The 18495-nt window shown below is 49.2% G+C and overlaps 1 protein-coding gene across 1 annotated transcript; it reads right to left on the bottom strand.

The window, feature by feature from the left end:
• Window positions 1-591: 591 nt before the first annotated feature.
• KLF10 (KLF transcription factor 10) lies at window positions 592-6691 on the bottom strand. The gene is made up of 4 exons (XM_061123636.1): window positions 6510-6691; window positions 3517-3753; window positions 2496-3411; window positions 592-2199 (listed from the first exon to the last, which is right to left on the bottom strand). The coding sequence occupies exons 1-4, from the start codon at window positions 6546-6548 to the stop codon at window positions 1940-1942; spliced, it is 1452 nt and encodes a 483-aa protein (XP_060979619.1). The 5' UTR covers window positions 6549-6691; the 3' UTR covers window positions 592-1939.
• Window positions 6692-18495: the final 11804 nt, after the last annotated feature.

The following is an 18495-nucleotide window of genomic DNA, read 5'->3' as shown; positions in this document are numbered from 1 at the left end:
AAGCTCTTATTTAATGGTCTGAGTTAATCTAACTTCAAGAGGTGAGTAATTTACTATTTAACAGGTCAGCCTTCTTTTCATTTTACAGCAGTCTCATTACTTGTAATTACTCACTGTGGTATTCTCTAACTCAGCGCCACTTAAGGTTTTAGGGAAAGCTGGGGCTGTATTTCAACCCCAGATCACCAAAACATACAAAAATGTTTAAAAATTAAAATGGATTGCTTTCTTAGAAAAGGTAGGCTCACATGTTATCAACAAATATATAGGTAGATATCTTTTTTTTCTAATTAGATTTTATCATTATTATTTTGGCCACCTCACGTGGCTTGCAGGATCTTAGCTCCCCAACCCAGGCCCTTGGCAAGGAGTGCCAAGTCCTATCCTAACCTTTTGACCACCAGGGACTTCCCTGTCCTTGCTCTGCATACTCGCCAATTAGATTACTCATGTGAAAGAGAAACTCCTGCATTCAAAAACCTGAATTTTGAATGAGGTTCTTAAATTAATAGTAAATCTTAGCACCACAGTGATCAACATCAAGGTTAAAGTGAAAATAGTTTTCAATAAATACAATCAACCAATTACATATACCAAAGGAAATTCTTTATTGTAAACAAGATATAAAGTACAACAAAAGAAATATTGTGCAAATTGTAAATCACAAGGATTTTTTTAATTAAAAGTTCCTTTTTGTTTTCCAAGGGTCCAAAGTTTTGATGGCAGAAATCTATACCCAATATAGAGAAAAATGTTAAATGGAAAGACATAGTGACATTTTTCACCACATATTTTCAACAACTGACTTCTGTTTTACCACTGTGTATATCATCCACTACACAACAGAATATAACAGAAATACTGTTAACAAAAGTGAATGTTCTATTTTTCTACCTATCTTGTTCCACATTCTCCCCTCCCCCCAAAAAAAAACTTCTATAAATTAATAGGACATTTATCCATTTGTGAATAATGGTCACTAACTTTCTAATTCAATAAAGCACATGTTATATCCTCATAACATAAGGGTACTTTACTGATGACCTAAGCCATCTTTTTCAAGGAGTTATCTAAAATCCTTAATATCCCTTCTTTACAATATGTTTTCATCTTCAATTTTTTTTCTAAACAAAGTGCAGTGTATTTTAGAGTCTATGGAAAACACATTGGTATACAATTTTCACATCTATACAAGAAACTGCAACCAACTAAGATTCAAAGCATAATAAAACACCTAGTAATAGTCATTTGTTGAAACTTTTAAAACAAAAACGCAAGAAAAAATTGAAGCTACATTTCAAAGCAATTAAATTAATGAGGATTCCAATTCTTTGGGACCTCTTCAGCAATATACAGTTGCTCAATTCCAAACATCAGCAACTAGTGTAAAAATGCTAGTTCTAGATATATTTAACAACTACGTCCACAAGTTGAATGGAAAGACTAAGAATAGTAAACAAGGTAACTCTAGGAAAGGATAATAATATTCGTGATGATACAAAACCAATTTTACATCTCCATCTCTGTACCGTAATGTTTTCCAGTCTCTATACTCTTGAAACCAGTGCTTTTGAAGAATCACATTGAAAAGTTGGTCTCAAGTATAAATGGTGAAAACAAGAAGTTGTGCACACAAACTCAAAATCTGTGCTACCGGTGGTTGGGGTGACCTCACCTGAAACCTTCAAAAAATATTGAATAAAAGCTTTCTTCTCTCTCTTATGTGGTAAGAAACGAGTCCTGCCACTCGGTGTCCTGCCTGTGGCCGCAGCACTTCTTACCATCTAACCCAGGCCGGGCCTTCTCCCCAGGCCGTGGGGCTTCTGCTTGCAGCCCACACTGGAGGGCCACAGACCTGCAGTGGAAGCATTTTTCTATCACCACTGGCTTCTGGCTGTGACCAAAGTTAAAGTTAGTCTGATTCTTCACCATCCATCTATTACTGCGTGGGAGCTGGGGTTGGAGGTAGGGTAATGTCATTTAACTTGCTCACTTCCATCTGCCAGTTTGGTAGCTTCTTGGCTGACAGGTGGCGACGGGCGTGTTTGGTCAAATGGTCGCTCCTCATGAACCGCCGGTCACACATGGGACAGGCGAACTTCTTCTCACCTGTGTGGGTTCGTCGGTGTCTGGACAGTTCATCTGAACGGGCAAACCTCCTTTCACAACCTTTCCAGCTACAGCTAAAAGGTTTTTCTCCTGAAACAAAAAAAAAGTCCTATCTTTACTACTATGCTTTTATTAAGTCATGGTCCTTTATGTATTAAATTATATTTACAGCTTAAATACACTTTGTTTTAAAGAATCATCATTTGAGAAATTAAAACAAAAACACCTTAATGAAATCTTTTAGAAGACCGTGGACTGGTGAATACCACCCACTGAATTGTCTAATAAGGCCAGTTCTTTCTTAACATGCCTGGTTTACATTTGGGATCACTGTCAAAAAAAACATCACCCTAATTTCTCAGACATAAGTAAGAAATGGCTGGTACCTGTATGCGTTCTCATGTGGGCCTTCAGATGAGAACTTTTAAAGTAGGTCTTGCCGCACCCTGGGTGGCTACAGATGTGACTTCTTATCCTGGATGAGTCAATCTGAGGAGTGACTTTCGCTGAGGAAGGGGAAAACCCAGGAGCAGGGGCAATGGGAGAGAGTCTGGTGCCATTTGGGCTCACCACCGGAGGCTTTGGGTTCTGAACCACCGGCTGGGGTACGACGAACATGACGGCGCCCTTGGGCACCTGAGTGCCCATGAATACGACAGGGGGGCAGACAGCTGGCGGCTGACTGGGGGGCGTGCTGGGGACGACGGTCGTCACGACAGGGTTGTTTGCAGGGAGGGGAACCATCTGGCAGATGACCGGCATAGGGGGTACTCCCGCTGCGGACACTGCGGGTGGAGACACTAAGACCGACTTCTGCGGTGGGGACGCGGGGGCCGGCTGAGGTCGGCAGATGACGGTCTCCGAGGAAGGCACGGAAGAGTCATAAAGTGCAGCGGGGCCTGGTTTCTCTTCGACGTCTGCCTCTGTGTCTCTCTCACGTTTGGACCTGTTCGGTGACACAGCGGCACACGGTATGTTTTTCCTTGCAGCCTCAGGGTTCAGGTGGCTTCTTCTCCGAAACGAATTGTCCTGATAGTTGAGGATGCTGGCTGCTTTCACGGGGCAAGATCGGTGGTTACACAGCTGGGCATCAGCTGTGTGACGAATCACACTGGTTGCCTGAGCCTTGGGGAGTTTGGGGGCAGGTACAGGGTTCTTCTCCTCTTTGAAAGGTACAGCAGCAATGTGAGGCTTGGCAGTATCTGACAATGATTTGAAGTGTCCGGTAGGTGGCGCTGGTGCCATCAGATTTGACACTTGAGAAGGTTCAAAGTCAGAGGGACTGTAAGGTGGAGTCAAACACTACAGAGAAGAAAAACACAGGCAACAGCGTGAAGAACGGTCGAGTCCATGATATAAACTGTAAGAAGCATTATCATTTACATTTATCTTTGAAACAATACTTACAAATGCTGGGATTGCAGTATGAAAATCAGGTGTACCAGGAAGCAGATTCTCTTCCTCTGACGTATCAGACACTGGAGTGACGGGTCTGTTTTCAATGTATTTCTTAAAATCAGACTTCCAACTGCAGCTCATTGACATAAGTGCTTCTACAGCTTCAAAGTCACTTTTCTCTGCAGTTTTGTTCCAGGAATACACACTCTCTTTTGATCTTTCACAGATCATTTCCATTCTTTCCTCCTATAAACACAAAAAGACTCATGTTATAAGCTACTGTTGTCATCCACATGACACTCAGAGTAATGTGTGTGTGTGTTTTTAAACAATCTGCACAGCTTTTCAAGATAAAACTTATTCTTCTCATCCCTACTATGAAGTAGTAGTGATAAAATCTTTCCGATTCTTCCTCTCAAACTTAGGCTTGAATATGGACAACCTTGCAAGGAACTTATTACTATCAAGGGGACCTAAGGTTAAAGGTATCAAATGCACTTGTCATCCAAAAGAGAACGGCTTGGCTTGGAAGAAGAAAAACATTTTATGTTCTTCCCAGAGTAGCCAACTGCAACAGGAGTCTACGACCGGCTGATGCAATAGCACAAAAAATAATCAGAAAATTTAATATTTGACCAAAATTTGCAAAAAGCTCTGTAAGGAATCTGCAATAGTCAAAATACAATCTTAACTGTTTAAAGAACTGCTCCATGATAAAAAAAAACAACAGCACATGCTTTCTATTTATTTGAACAGCTCCTCCCATCAGATATTTAATGCTCCATACTAAAGTTGCTTAAACGGTACTAAAATGGTTACCACCTTCCATCTCTTCAATTTTCCATTAACGTGATCCCATTTTTTGGTTTAAGTCGAGATTGTGTAAAAACACCGAAAAATATTCTTTACGTTGCTAGGAATTGTTCTCAACTCTTGTTTACAAACCCTTCGTGTAGAAACCTTTAAGAAGCTATTACTGCTCTTGAAATATAGCTAACAATGTAATTGCATAATCGCGCGCCTTTTACGTAAGCTGCAACGGACAGCGCATGTATGTGTAAAAGCCTCAAGACGCCAGTGCAAAAGGGAAAAAAAGAGAAAAGGATAGGCAGGAGGGAAGGAGAGTGAGCGCTAGGAAGGGCAGGAAGAGAAGCCGGGAGGGGAGAGGAAAGGGAGTGGGGCGCGAGGGAGGCAGGAAAGGGAAGCGCGGGCGGAGGCGCGGGCGTGGGCCGGGGGGGGGGGGGGGCAGACAAGGGGCGGGGGCAGGCGGCGGGGGAGATCCTCGCTGGCGGGGACAGGAGGATGGGGCCGCCCTAACCTCAATGAGGCTCGCGGGTGAGTCACTGGGAACATTCCTCGCCCGCTCGCACGTCCCTGCGTCCCTACCCCCGTCATTGGCCAGCCGGCCGGGCGGCCCGGGCTGGGATTGGCTGGGCGGCGGAGGGCGGGGGCGCGGAGGAGGAGTGGGGGGGCGCGAGGCATGTGAACAAAGCGTGATCAGCGGCTGCTCGGGGCGGCGCAGGAAACGTGAACTGGGAATTGCCGCGCCGTCACCTTTCACCTACTTCCTGAGCCCGCAGGGCCCCCGCCCTCGCGACGGCCCGGGGGAGGGGCCGCGGGCGCCGCCGCCAACCGCCCGGCCGTGCGCGCCCGGGCCTGCGGGGAGGGGCGGGGCCGCAGGCGCCCGGCTCTCGGCGCGCCCGCCCCTTCCAGCTCCCCGCCGTTCCCTTAGGAACCGACAGCGGGGCCGGGCCTCGCTCCCGCCCTGGCGGAGGCCCGGCCTGGGTCACTCGGGGACGAGAAGCTCCCCGGGCGCATCCGTTCCCGGCCCACCCCCCAGCCTCCGCCTCAGCTGCCGGAGGAGGAGCCAGGTCCCCGCGGAAACCCGGCCCCCGCCCTCCTCCGGCCGCAGCCCCCGGGGACCCGGCCGAACCCTCGGCGCTTCCCGCCCACGCCGCCCGCGGGATCTCAGACCACCCCGACTCGCCCTGAAGACGCGGCGCCCCCGCGTCCCCGCGGTTTCCGGCAGCTCCGGCTCCCCCCCACCCCAGCGCCGAGCCCAGCATCTCCACGAGTTCCCAGACGTGCAGCCCCCAACAGGCCCGGCTCCAGGCGCGCGGCCCCACGGCCGGCGGCTCCCGCCTCGGCGCGCGGCCCCCGCGTCTCGCAGCCCCGGCTCCCCCCCGCCCACCTTCCCCACCCCGATGCTAGGGTCCCGCTTCCCTCCCCTTCCATCTACTGCCGCCTAGGCGGCTCCCAGCCCCCTCCCCCGCCAAGGTGGCCCCCCGGAGGAGGCCACCTGCCTGCTTGTTCCGGAGATAAGGGAGTCCCCTCCAGACGTCTGAGGTGGGGTAAACTCCCCAACCCCCGTGCTATTCCCTTGCATCCACGCCGGGTGCCCCTCCCCACAGCCCCCCACCCCCCGCTGTCTGCTGGGTAGCCCCAATCCTGCAAGCCTCCGTTCAAGACCCCCTGAGATGGGGAGTCCCCCTCTCCTCTCCGGTGGATTCCTCACCCCTCACATGCTCGAGAGCAGCCCCCTCCCAGCCTGGGGCGCATTCCTTATCCAGACGGAGGCATCTCTTCCCCCCCGGCGCCAGGTGCAGGGTAGCCCCCTCGTCCCCCCTTCCTGTACTTCCACGCCTCCTATTCTCGCTGACTGGGCAGCCAGACCCCGTCTCTTCACTCTTCCCGCCCCTCCGGCCATCTCCCCCCCTCACCTGCTTCCAGTCTTCCAGCGGAGCTGCCCCCTTCCCCTCCTTACACCTCGAGCGAGACCCTCTCTCACTTCGTCTCTAGCTCCCAGCCTGCTTCTCCAGACCATCCCCTCCGCTACACACACGCCCTCACCAATGCCCAGTCTGCAGGCGGGAAGCCCCTCTTCCTCTTCCACGACTCCTGTGCAACCTCCGTCCTCAGGCGAGGCTGATGTCAGGGGCTCGGGGGTCTCCCCGGACGCAGCGAGGCAAGAGAAGGGCTTGGGGCATCCCCAGGTGACTTACCGTAGCCTGCTGGAGAGAAGCGCCGCCGAAGTTGAGCATGGTTGGCTACCCGGCCGCCGGCGACAAGCTGACTGGCTGCAAGGCTGTCCTTGGCTGCCTGGCCACAGACGGGCGCCCGGAGACACTCGACGCCGCTCCCGCCGCCGCCGCGCTCCGCGCCGTCTGCCCCCCTCCCCATTCAGGTAGCCGCTCCGCCTGCCCCGAGCGGCGGGCGGGGGTGGGGGCGGAGCCTGAGGCCGGCCAATCAGCGACAAAGGTGTGTGAGGCGCCGGCCAATGGGCTCGCGGGGCCACGCGTGATCAGCGGCTGCCCGGCAGCGTGAAGCTTGTGTCAGTGGAGCGTGTACACAATCCCCCGGCAGCGCGTTTCCCCGGGCCCAGTCCGAGGGAACTCCCGCCACCACCTGACGCTATGGACACGGCCCGCACCCCTCACCCACCCCCACAGCCCCTCCCCGGCCTGCAGTCCCCTTCCCTGGCCCGGGGGTGGGGGCGGCGCCAGGAACGGGGGCCCAGCCCGGAGGCGCGGCCGCCGCGGCGCGCCCAGGCTCTCTGCGGAGAGCCGGGCCCACGTGGGAGATAGGGAGGGATGCCCGCTCCGCCCATTCCCCATCCGCGGGCGAGGTCCCATCTCGGGCTTCGTCGCCGCGGGGTGGGCGGGACGCCGGGTGGCCATGCGGGGGAGGCGGCGGCTGCAAGCCAAGGGTCCAGAGCCAAGAGATTTGCATTTGGAAGCGCCCCGTCCTCTTGCGCGTCTGGCGAGAAAGGAGAGCCTGGTGACCGAACGAGCTGCATTTCTGGAGCATTTGCTGGGTTTTTGCCTCGCTGAACCGTGGGTAGCACTAGGGAAGGGAGGCGAGGGGAAGGGAATCCTGTCACCGAGCGGACACCTGCTTCTGCGGCCCCCCGCCCACGCCCGGGCCGCAGGCGCTGGCTCGCCCTCTCCATCTGCACTGCCGGCGACGTTGCCCGCCCCCGTCCGCCCCGCCCATCCTTCCTCCAGGGCTGTGGACAGAATGGTGTGGGGACTGCAGGAAGCCCCGAAATCTAGACCAGTGGGGATAATGGGGAGCCATAGGCCGGAGTTTTTTTTTTTTTTTTTTTTTTTTTATCTTTCTCTGGAGCCGACTCAGTTGCAGAACCGAGTTTTGAGCTCGGTGTAAAGTTTAAATTACGATCTACAAGCTGTTTCAGAGGTAGACCCTACCCCCACACCTACCCTGGGCCACGGCCTCCGGAAACGCCCTGATGGGAAACTGCTGGTGGGGGTGGGGAGGGGCGGGGTCTTCTAGGGTCACGAGGCGCCAGCCAGGGCACGCCTGGGAGTGGGTTGCGGTGGGAATGCTCGCCAAATCGAAGTCACGAAACCCCCTGCTGTCGGTCCCGCGAAGGCCCCAGCCACACCTCCGCAATCCCCATCCCGAACCTGGTCAGAGGCGGTCCGGGGCCTCCGGATTGCAAGCCTATGGTTCTGCTCTGGCTCCTTGTCGGCTCCCTTTTAGCCGTTTGGCGCCCTGTACACAGCTATTGTTGGAGAGGAGGTGATAGCGAAGCTTAAAGCAAACTTAAAGCCACTCCTTGGGACTGGCTAACAGGGGGCAGAAATCACCGCCCTTCCCTCCAGCTGCCTCACTTCTCCGTGTAACTGAAAGGCTGATGATGTAAGTGTCTTTTCTTTCCCAATAATCTCAAAATGAGTATAGAAAAGGAATAAACTAGGGAATCCCTTGGCGTTTCAGTGGTTTGGACTGGGTGCTTTCACTGCCATAGCCTGGGTTCAACCCATGGTTGGGGAACTGAGATCCCACAAGCCTCCGGGCATGGCCAGAAAGAAAAAAAAAAAAAAGGAAAATCAATGAATTAAATATTTTAGAAACTGGCCCAGGCTAGCCAACAACAGTAGTAGTAATAATAATAGGATCAACTAGGGCTAGAGACGCCCACTGAGAGAGGGAAGGAGGACTGAATGGCCGCCTGTCACTGCCTCTCCTGAATCTGCTGGAGGGGCGCCAGCTCAGCAGCTCAGGCAGCTCTTCCTGTCTCCCCTTCATCCCCTGCCCCGGCTTCTGTCTGCAGCGGCGGGCGTCCCTCCCTGCGGGCTTCCTTCCGCCTGGGCTGTCCCATCCTGTTGATGTGAGCCTGGGGGATATTGGAGCAGCTGGCCCTGGGCACCTGCTGCAGCAGAGGAAGCTCCTGTCTGTTCCCAGCCTGCCTTCCTGTCAGGGAGCTCCCCCTGGGGAGGCCGCAGCCGGCCCTCCAGGTTCCTCGGTCCCTTCCTCAGGAAAGTGGGGCCTGCTGGCGTGGTTCTCCTGCACGCTGAGGAGCAGGGAGCATTTCTGGCTTGTGTGAGTGATTCAAAACAGGAAAGAAAAGGGGTAGGAGGAACAGTGTGGTGGTGGCATCATTCCTAGAGATTCAGAGAAAGATGTTGCCCAGGCACCTCAGGCTGAAAGGAACCAAAACTAAAGTCCTTGTTTTGCTTCTTCCTGTATGGGCTTCTCATCTCCCATCCATCCTTCACTGTCTTCCTCAGTTGGTTCCCAGTTCTGAGCAGTTTTGCCTCAGAAATGTCTCGCATCCCTCACTTTCCGCTTGTACCCCTCAAATGTCACTCTATGTCAGTTTGTCATCAATGCTTGCTTGGATTAAACCACCTGCACTCCCCTCACGCAACCCCCACCCCAGGCCCGCTGGCACCCCAGTGGCAAACTCTCCACACCGAAACTAGAGTGGATTTTTCAAAAGTCATGATCCAATCATAATACTCTCTAAAAAATGATCCTTTGCTCCTATTGCCTAGGAGATAAAAGGCCATTCCATCCTGTCCCCAACTTTCCCCACCCTCCCAGTCTTCTCTCCCACCCAGATATACCTTTGCCTGTGGTCACATCCTCATTCAATAAGCATTGTTTTGTTTGTTTATCCACTGCATTCAACAGATATTTGTTGAGCACCTACTGTGTGTTGTATTCACTGGGACAGCAGCAATGAATAAGACAGGTGATGTCCCTGCTCTCCAAAGGCTTGGAGGGGATGATAAAGACAAGTAGACTCTGTGTGTGTGTGTTAGTCACTCAGTTGTGTCCAACTGTTTGTGACCCCATGGACTGTAGCCTGCCAGGCTCCTCTGTCCTTGGAATTCTCCAGGCAGGAATGCTGGAGTGGGTAGCCATTCCCTTCTCCAGGGGATCTTCCTGATCTAGGGACTGAACCCAGGTCTTCCGCATTGCAGGCAGATTCTTTACGGTCTGAGCCACCAGGGAAGCCCCAAGTATATGTAAATAAAAGCTCCTTCAAGATGGTGGCCATGTTATAATCATCTTTGTGGTCCAGTGCAGACACTTTAGGCAGTCACGGTTCCTTAATGGAGGAAATAAAATTGTAGGTTGTCTGTGAAGATTCACTGAGGTTATAGGCAGAATGTGGACAACTGCCTAGGCAGAAATATGGACCCTTCTAATCCTTTCCCTTAACTTGCATCGTTACAGCAGCAGGCATGGAAAACTGTCATCTTAGGCATGAGGAAAAGAAAGTCCTGAGCAGTAGTAAGCAGTCCTTCAGTTAAATGCTGGTCACCCTCCTGCTAATGGTGCTGGTTTCTCCTTCAATTGGAACTGTGAAGGAAGGTGTGGGGCAGGTGGCTGACATGTAAAGATCCCTCAATTCAGTTTTATGGATATTAAAACACATTGTCCCCACCAGCCGTCTTCTCTTTGCTCCTTACAGTCAGTGGATGTTGTCACCATTCATTCATTGCCCCACCATATGCCAGGCACTAGCTGAACACTGAGGAACAACCATAAAAAAAGACACAGCTCCTGTGTTGCAGGAGCTTCCAGTACAGTGAAAGAAGAAAATAAATGAGCCAGCCAGCCATGACTGTAGTGTGATGAATGCTAAGTAGAGGGTGTGCACTGTGTCCTAGGTAGGTGAGGAAGGAAGGGGTGAGGGAAAGCTCTTCTGGTTGGCTTCTGAGTTGGAGGAGAGGAGTGGAGGTGGGGAGTTTGAGGGAGCGGTGGGGATTCAGGATGCTCTGAATTGTTCGCTCACAAATTTGAGAGTTAGGATAAGGCGTTCAGGATATTAAGGGAAGCAGCCCCAAACATCAAGGGCCTTTGTGTACCCTGCTAAGGAATGTAGATGTGGAACTTTTATATTGAGGACAATGGGGACCTACTGACAGGTTTTAGCAATGATAGTGTTAGGTAGTTAGAATAGGGAAAGAGTCCAAAATGGCGGTGGCTAAAAGACCTGGAAGGGAAAGCCCGCGAAAATAGAACAAAGGAAGGTCCGAGGACTGGAGTGAGAACCTCAGGTAAAACAAACAACGCTCCTGCCTAAGCCCAATTTACATAAGACAGGCCCAGGGACAGAGAAACATATAAAAAGAGGAGCCAAAGCCCTCTTCACCCCTTTTTCTCTTTCTCCCCCGCACGATGAGGCGATCTTCTCTTCGCGTCTTTGGATCGACATGCCCTCATGCCTTGAGGATGGATTTTCCTGCTATTATCTACATAAATAGAGCTGTAACACTGAGCTGTAACACTGATTTATTTAAGAGCTATAACACGGTCCGTTCGAGACCTGAGAGCCATAACACGGTCTGTCCTCCGAGAGCTGTGACCTGCCAAAGGGCTTTAATGTCCGTCACTCCAAATTTTTGTTGTGACGAGACAAAGAACCGAGGAGCATACACTCGCGTGACAATAGTATGGACAATTCTTTCTGGCCCAGGTTGGATGCTGGATCAGAGAGCCTGGGGTCTAACACCAGTAAGAAGTCTTTTGTAGCTGTAGAGGCAGCAAATTTGACAGTGGCAGGCATGGAAAGGCTGGAATAGAGACACCAAGAACCAGGAGGATTTGGTAATTGATTGGATGTGGGCATGAAGAAAAGAGAGGTGTCGAGCAGGGCTGCTGAGTTTTGGGCTTGATTCACTGGAGGAAACGGCAAAAATGAGACATTTTTGCCCAAGAAAGGGGCTCCAGAGAGGTAGTAAGTTTGAATGGGGAGGAAGAAAATGCCAAATTTGATTTAGGACGTGTAAAACTGAAGTTACCCGTGGGACATCCAAACAGGGATATCCAGGAGGCAGTTGGAATTTCAGGTCTGGATCCCAGAAGAGAAGGATCTGGGCTGGAAATTAAAATTTGGTTGTCTTCAGTGTGTAGGTGGCAGTCAAAGCCAGGAGAATGGATGAAATCCTCTAGGAAGAGCAAGGAACAAGAGGTAGAAGAACTGCAGGTGGTCCTCTGGTGAACTACAGGCTCAGGATGGAGATTAAGAGGGAACAGCTACAGGCTGGAATACTGGCAAAACGTGACAGTGAGGACTTCCTTTACGTATGCTGCTTGAAAGAATTGCATAAATATGCACTTATTTCTTGGCCTAATGTGATGTAAAGTGGAGATGAGAGGCAGACAGGGGCTGATTCAGAAACTGAAAGTGTCAGACAGATTAGAAAAAATAATTATCCCCTCTGACTGGTGACTACATCATTATTTTCATTACACTAGTTACCATAGTTTTTAAGCTCTTAAAAAAAAATTGATATGTTGAGTAGCTTGTTTCTAAAGATGGTCCCAAAACCCCTCCGATTCTGCATACCCTTTCCCAGTGACTGCCATTCCTGCACCGATAGATGTGAAGTTTAATTCCCCCAATCCTTGATTCTGGGCTGGCCCTATGACTCATGACTCGCTCTGACCAGTAGGAATCTGGGTGGTGCTATGGGATTTCATGCCTGGGTTTTAAGAAGCCTTTGAATTTCCCAGTTTTACTCTCTTGGAAATCAGCCACCCGGCAGAAGTTGCTTAAGCTAGGCTAACTTACTGAATAAAGAGAAAATGTTTGAAGGGAGAATGGCCACGTGGAGAAGATGGTATCCTAACCACCAGCCAGGACCAGGACTCCACCTGGGGCGTTCCTAGTCCTAGTCAAGCAAGCCTAGCTGACACAACCTGGAGAAGAGATAGGCTGTCCTTGAATTTCTGACCCACAGAATCATGAACAATAAATGGAAGAGCAACCCACGCAGCATTTCCTGCCTCCTCTCCACCCAATATCCCTTTACTCCCACTTCTGTCTGCAGGGATGTCCCTAGGTTTGGGGGTGGCTTCATATGCCACAAGGGATAACTGAAAAAGTGGGTGTGTGCTTCAGCTCTGGAGGGACAGCTACAGTTTTCAAAATACTCATTTTCTATGTGCGCATGCTCAGCTGCTTCAGTAGTGTCTCTTTGTGACCTGGTAGTCCACCAGGCTCCTCTGTCCATGGGATTCTCCAGGCATGAATACTGGAGTGGGTTGCCGTGCTCTCCTCCAAGGGACCTTCCCGACCCAGGGATCAAGCCCTCATCTCTTATGTCTCCTGCATTGGCCAGCGGGTTCTTTACCACTAGTGCTATCTGGAAAACCCAGTACTTTTTTTTTTTTTCCCTCAAAGAATTTGAAAGAGCTGAGAGAGTGCCCCGGAAAGGAGGTCTAGAATAATTGATGCATTAGTAAAGGGAGAAGGGGCTTCCCTGGTGGCATGGTGGATAAAAGTCCTCCTGCCAATGCAGGGGACACAGGTTTGATCCCTGGTCTGGGAAGATCCCACATGCCTCAGAGCAACTAAGCCCCTGGGCCACAACCACCACTGAGCATATATGCTCTAGAGACCAGGAACCTCAACTCCGGAGCAGAAAGCCACAACTGCTGGAGCCTGTGCGTCTTAGAGCCTCTGCTCCAGGAGAGAAGCCACTGCAATAAGAAGTCCGCACACTGCAACGAAGAGTAGTCCCTGCTCTCTGCAAGAAAGCCCACTTGAAGCAGCAAAGACCCAGGGCAGCCAAAGATAAATAAAAAAGTAGAAAAGGAAGAAGAATTGGAGGAAGAAATAAATGGTTTTAACTTGGAGAAGGGGGAAGTATGCAGATCTGGAAGAACCCAACCCCCAGCAGCCCCGTTCCCACTCCCACCCCCCAGCACTCCACTGGGGCTCTGAGACGGAAATAAACTTGTAACAGGAAGGAAGAAGGTTCATGTGAACTTGATCCAGCGCCTGCTGTGCACCAGCGCTGCCTGGGTCACCAGGAATAAGGGAGACCTAATTTGATCCTTATATAAAGTCCATGGTTTTATTGTAACATTTTAGATTTTTTTGGTAAAGAATTAAATGTTCCCACTCTGCATTCCCCTCTTTTTTATGTCCCCAAGAGGTGTGAAGCTAGTTAAGTACTACTGCACAGTTCCAACTAGCAGTAAAATAAAAGTTGTTTAACATTTTGATTCTTATGAAAACAGCCTTGTTGCCTTGGTTGGTTGGTTGGTTGGTTTTTAACAAAAGTGATACGCATTGATCATTGAAAAAGATACAAAAAAGGAATGAAATGATGAAAATCTCCCATAAAGATTCTCAGAATTAAGCACTATTAACATTTGGATACACATTTTCCAGACTTCTTCTCTGCCCTGCCTTCTCACTCCCCCTTCTCTAAATAATAAAATATGCTACTTTGTAACCTGCATTTTTGTTTATTAACATAATCTATCACTCTCCACATCCATCAAGATTACAGAGTTTTTACAGCCTGCCTAAAAGTATGAGCTTCCATTTTCTCTGTAGAGTCTCAGTTACTAACTTTTACCTACGTACAGACTTCAGAATCCCGGGAATCTTGTCATGGGTGTGAAAGGAGGGGTATTCCTTTTCAAAATGCCTTCCAACTTCTTTGTGAATCAATGCTTTGCATGGGCTTTCTCTGGTTGTGGAAAGTGGGGGCTACTCTTCGTTGCAGTGCATGGGCTTCTCTCTGTGGTGGCTTCTCCTGCGGCAGAGTGCAGGTTCCAGGCGCTCGGGCTTCAGGAGTTGTGGCCCACCGGCTCAGCAGTTGCAGTTCATGGGCTCTAGAGCGGCAGACTCAGTAGTTGTGGTACATGGGCTTAGTTGCTCCACAGCATGTAGAATCTTCCTGGTGCAGGGATCAAACCCAAGTCCCCTGCACTGGCAGGCAGATTTTTATCCACTGTGCCACCAGGGAAGTCTGGCACTGGCATTTTTAATCAAAATTTTCTGAATGCTAAGAGGATCTTCTAGAAGAAGGGCAAGTGTCATAAATGTGCTCCCTTGGGGTTCTTCAACCCTCTCTCCCACCAAGTCTGACTGCAGTGGTGTGCAGTCTTCTTGAGAAAGCCTTCATTTCATCCCTGAAGCCAAGCACACAGGCCCTTTTGGTTTTAAGTGCTATGTTGCTACTGATAACAGATATAAAACAAATGTAGGGGGTCACCCAACGACCAAAAAGACTGGAAGATGTGATAAAGCTTACACAGTCCTTTTACAGTTTAATGAAGCCTATGAGCTCCTTCTCTGAATAATATGAAGTTCATAAAATGCAATTTGTTAAAATACAAAGGAAACCATTATACTGATAGAGAGTTACCAAGGGGCCTCCCCCGTGGCTCAGTGGTAAAGAATCCACTTGCAGTGCAAGAGACAGGTTCGATCCCTGGGTCAGGAAGATCCCCCAGAGAAGGCAATGGCAATCCATTCCAGTATTCTTGCCTGGAGAATCCCATGCTCAGAGGAGCCTGGTGGGTTACAGTCCATAGAGTCCACAAAGAGTCGGATATGACTGAATCTACTTAACATGCACATAATATGCAGAGTTATGAAAATATTTTAAAAATTATAATTTAGCAATATAGTGCCCTTTTATGAACACATGAAAAAATAAGATCTAAGGGGGAAGTGATAAATTGGGAGATTGGGATTAACATATACACACATGCGTGCATGTGTGTTAAGTTCCTTCTGTCTTGTCCAACTCTGGAGACCCTATAGACTGTAGCCTGCCAGGCTCCTCTGTCCATGGGATTTTCCGGGCAAGAATACTAGAGTGGGTATTGCCATGCCCTTCTCCAGGGAATCTTCCTGACCCAGGAATCGAATCCATGTCTCTTAGGTCTCCTGTGTTGGGATGCAGGTTCTTTACCACTAGTGCCACCTGGGAAGCCTCATATAGACACCACTGTATATAAAATATATGTAACTAATGAGGACCTGCTGTATAGCACAGAGAACTCCACTCAATATTCTGTAATGGCCTATGTGGGAAAAGAAACTTTTAAAAAGTGGATATTCAGTTCAGTTCAGTTGCTCAGTCATGTCTGACTCTTTGCAACCCCATGGACTGCAACATGCAGGCTTCCTTGTCCATCACCAGCTCCAGGAGCTTGCTCAAACTCATGTCCATAGAGGCAGTGAGGCCATCCAACCATCTCATCCTCTGTCCTCTCCTTCTCCTCCCACCTTCAATCTTTCCCAGCATCAGGATCTTTTCCAGTGAGTCAGTTCTTGGCATCAGGTGGCCAAAGTATCAGAGTTTCAGCTTCAGTATCAGTCCTTCCAATGAATATTCAGGACTGATTTCCTTTAGGATGGACTGGTTGGATCTCCTTGCAGTTTAAGGGACTCTCAAGAATCTTCTCCAACACCACAGTTCAAAAGCATCAATTCGTCAGTGCTCAGCTTTCTTTATAGTCCAACTCTCACATTCATACATGACTACTGGAAAAACCATAGCTTTGATGGACTTTTGTTGGCAAAGTAATGTCTCTGCTTTTTAATATGCTGTTTAGGTTGGTCATAGCTTTTCTTCCAAGAAGCAAGCGTCTTTTAATTTCATGGCTTCAGTCACCATCTGCAGTGATTTTGGAGCCCAAAAAAGAAAGTCTGTCATGGTTTCCATTGTTTCCCCATCTATTTGCCATAAAGTGATGGGACTGGATGCCATGATCTTAGTTTTCTGAATGTTGAGTTTTAAGCCAACTTTTCATTCTCCTCTTTCACTTTTGTCAAAAGGCTCTTTAGTTCTTCTTCGCTTTCTGCCATAAGGGTGGTGTCATCTGCGTATCTGAGCTTATTGATATTTCTCCTGGAAATCTTGATTCCAGCTTGTGCTTCATCCAGCCTGGTATTTTGCATGATGTACTTTGCATATAGGTTAAATAAGCAGGGTGACAATATACAGCCTTGACATACTCCTTTCCCTCTTTGGAATCAGTCTGTTGTTCCATGTCCAGTTCTAACTGTTGCTTCTTGACCTGCATACAGACTTCTCAGGAGGCAGGTCAGGTGGTCTGATATTCCCATCTCTTGAAGAATTTTCCAGTTTGTTGTGATCCACACAGTCAAAGGCTTTGGTGTAGTCAATAAAGCAAAAGTAGATGTTTTTCTGGAACTCACTTGCTTTTTTGCTGATCCAGTGGATGTTGGCAATTTGATCTCTGGTTCCTTTGCCTTTTCTAAAACCAGCTTGAACATCTGGAAGTTCATGGTTTACTTACTGTTGAAGCCTGGCTTGGAGGATTTTGAGCATTATACTTTGTTAGCGTGTGAGATGAGGGCAATTGTGCAGTAGTTTGAGCATTCTTTGGCATTACCTTTCTTTGGGATTGAAATGAACACTGACCTTTTCCAGTCCTGTGGCCACTGCTGAGTTTTCCAGATTTGCTGGCATGTTGAGTGCAACACTTTCACAGCATCATCTTTTAGGATTTGAAACAGCTCAACTGGAATTCCATCACCTGCACTATTTTTGTTTGTAGTGATGCTTCCCTAAGGCCCCCTTGACTTTGTACTGTGTAACATGTATAACTGATTCACTTTGCTGTACCTCTGAAACTAACACAACATTATAAATCAACTATGCACCAATAAAAATGAAAAACCAAAATATCTAGTGTGGATCTAATAACTGAAGTAATACTGAAGTTGTGATGAGCGTAAACATGATTCTGAAATGTGCAGTAGTTGCAATTCTGTATAGAAATGTCTGTGATTTCTGTTAGCAACAAAGTCACAGGTCCTGCTGATGCTACTGTGGTGTGTTTTCTGTATGTGGTTATGATAAAGAAAATGCTAAGTTTGAAGACTCCTGAACTCTATTCATAAATGTCTTAGGGGCCCGGGAGCTCCCAGATTAAGCACTCCAGCTTAACCTGCTTTAATTGTTGTTGTTGTTGTTTAATTCTGGCTGCGCTGGGTCTTTGTTGCTGTGTAGGCTTTTTTCTAGTTGAGGTGAGCAGGGGCTTCTCTCTAGTTGTGGTGTGCAGGCTTCTCACTGAGGTGGCTTCTCTTGTTGCGGAGCACGGGCTCTAGGGATCGTGGGCTTAAGTTGTTGCAGCATAAGGGCTCAGTAGCTGTGGCTTCCGGGCTCTAGAGCACAGGCTCAATAGCTGTGGCATGTGGGATCTTCCCAGACCAGGGATCGAACTTGTGTCTCCTGCTTTGGCAGGCAGACTCCTAGCCACTGGAATACCAGGGAAGTCCCTACCTGCTTTTAAGAAGGAAAAATGAACCCTGGTGCACAGTCAAGGGAGGGGCCCACTCATAGCTCCACCCATCTCATCCTCAGTGATGATCTGGCTGCCTCAGGAGAACTGAGGCTGAATAGGAGTGAGTACAGCCTGCATCCCAGGGGACACCAGGCTGGGCAGCTTCAGCAGCAGTTCACTTGTGTTTGGCTCTGAAACGAGCTCTTCTGGGTGTCTTCCTGTTGGAATGAGGAAACTTGGGTCATGGGAAGGAGGGGGTGTAAATAAAGTATGACCTTGAGAGGCAGTTGCCAAGTCTGAAAATCTGGCTACACTGGCTCTTCTATTCTTGGGCTAGTCCCTTTAGACTGCCCAGCCTCAGTTTCCTCACCTGTACCATGGGACTTACATAATAACTGGTACCCAAGAAAATCAGGGTTTGGGAAGAGTTTAAATATGACAGACTATGTGAAGATGTTTGGCAAAAGCTGAAGCAGTGCTTCTCAAACTCTAATGTGCATAGAATCCCTTGGCAATCTTGCTAAAGTCAGATTCTGATTAAGTAGGTCTTGGGCCTGCATGAAGATTCTGCATTTCTAACAAGCAACATCCCAGGTGATACCTAAGCTGTTGGTCCGAGGACCACACTTTGAGTAGCAAGTACCCTACAGATGTTCCTTGTTATCA

This window comes from Dama dama, chromosome 21, assembly GCF_033118175.1.
Source record: "Dama dama isolate Ldn47 chromosome 21, ASM3311817v1, whole genome shotgun sequence".
Classification (NCBI taxonomy): Eukaryota; Metazoa; Chordata; class Mammalia; order Artiodactyla; family Cervidae; genus Dama; species Dama dama.
The sequence above is the reverse complement of the archived record's forward strand: the minus strand, read 5'-3'. Positions and strand labels throughout refer to the sequence as shown.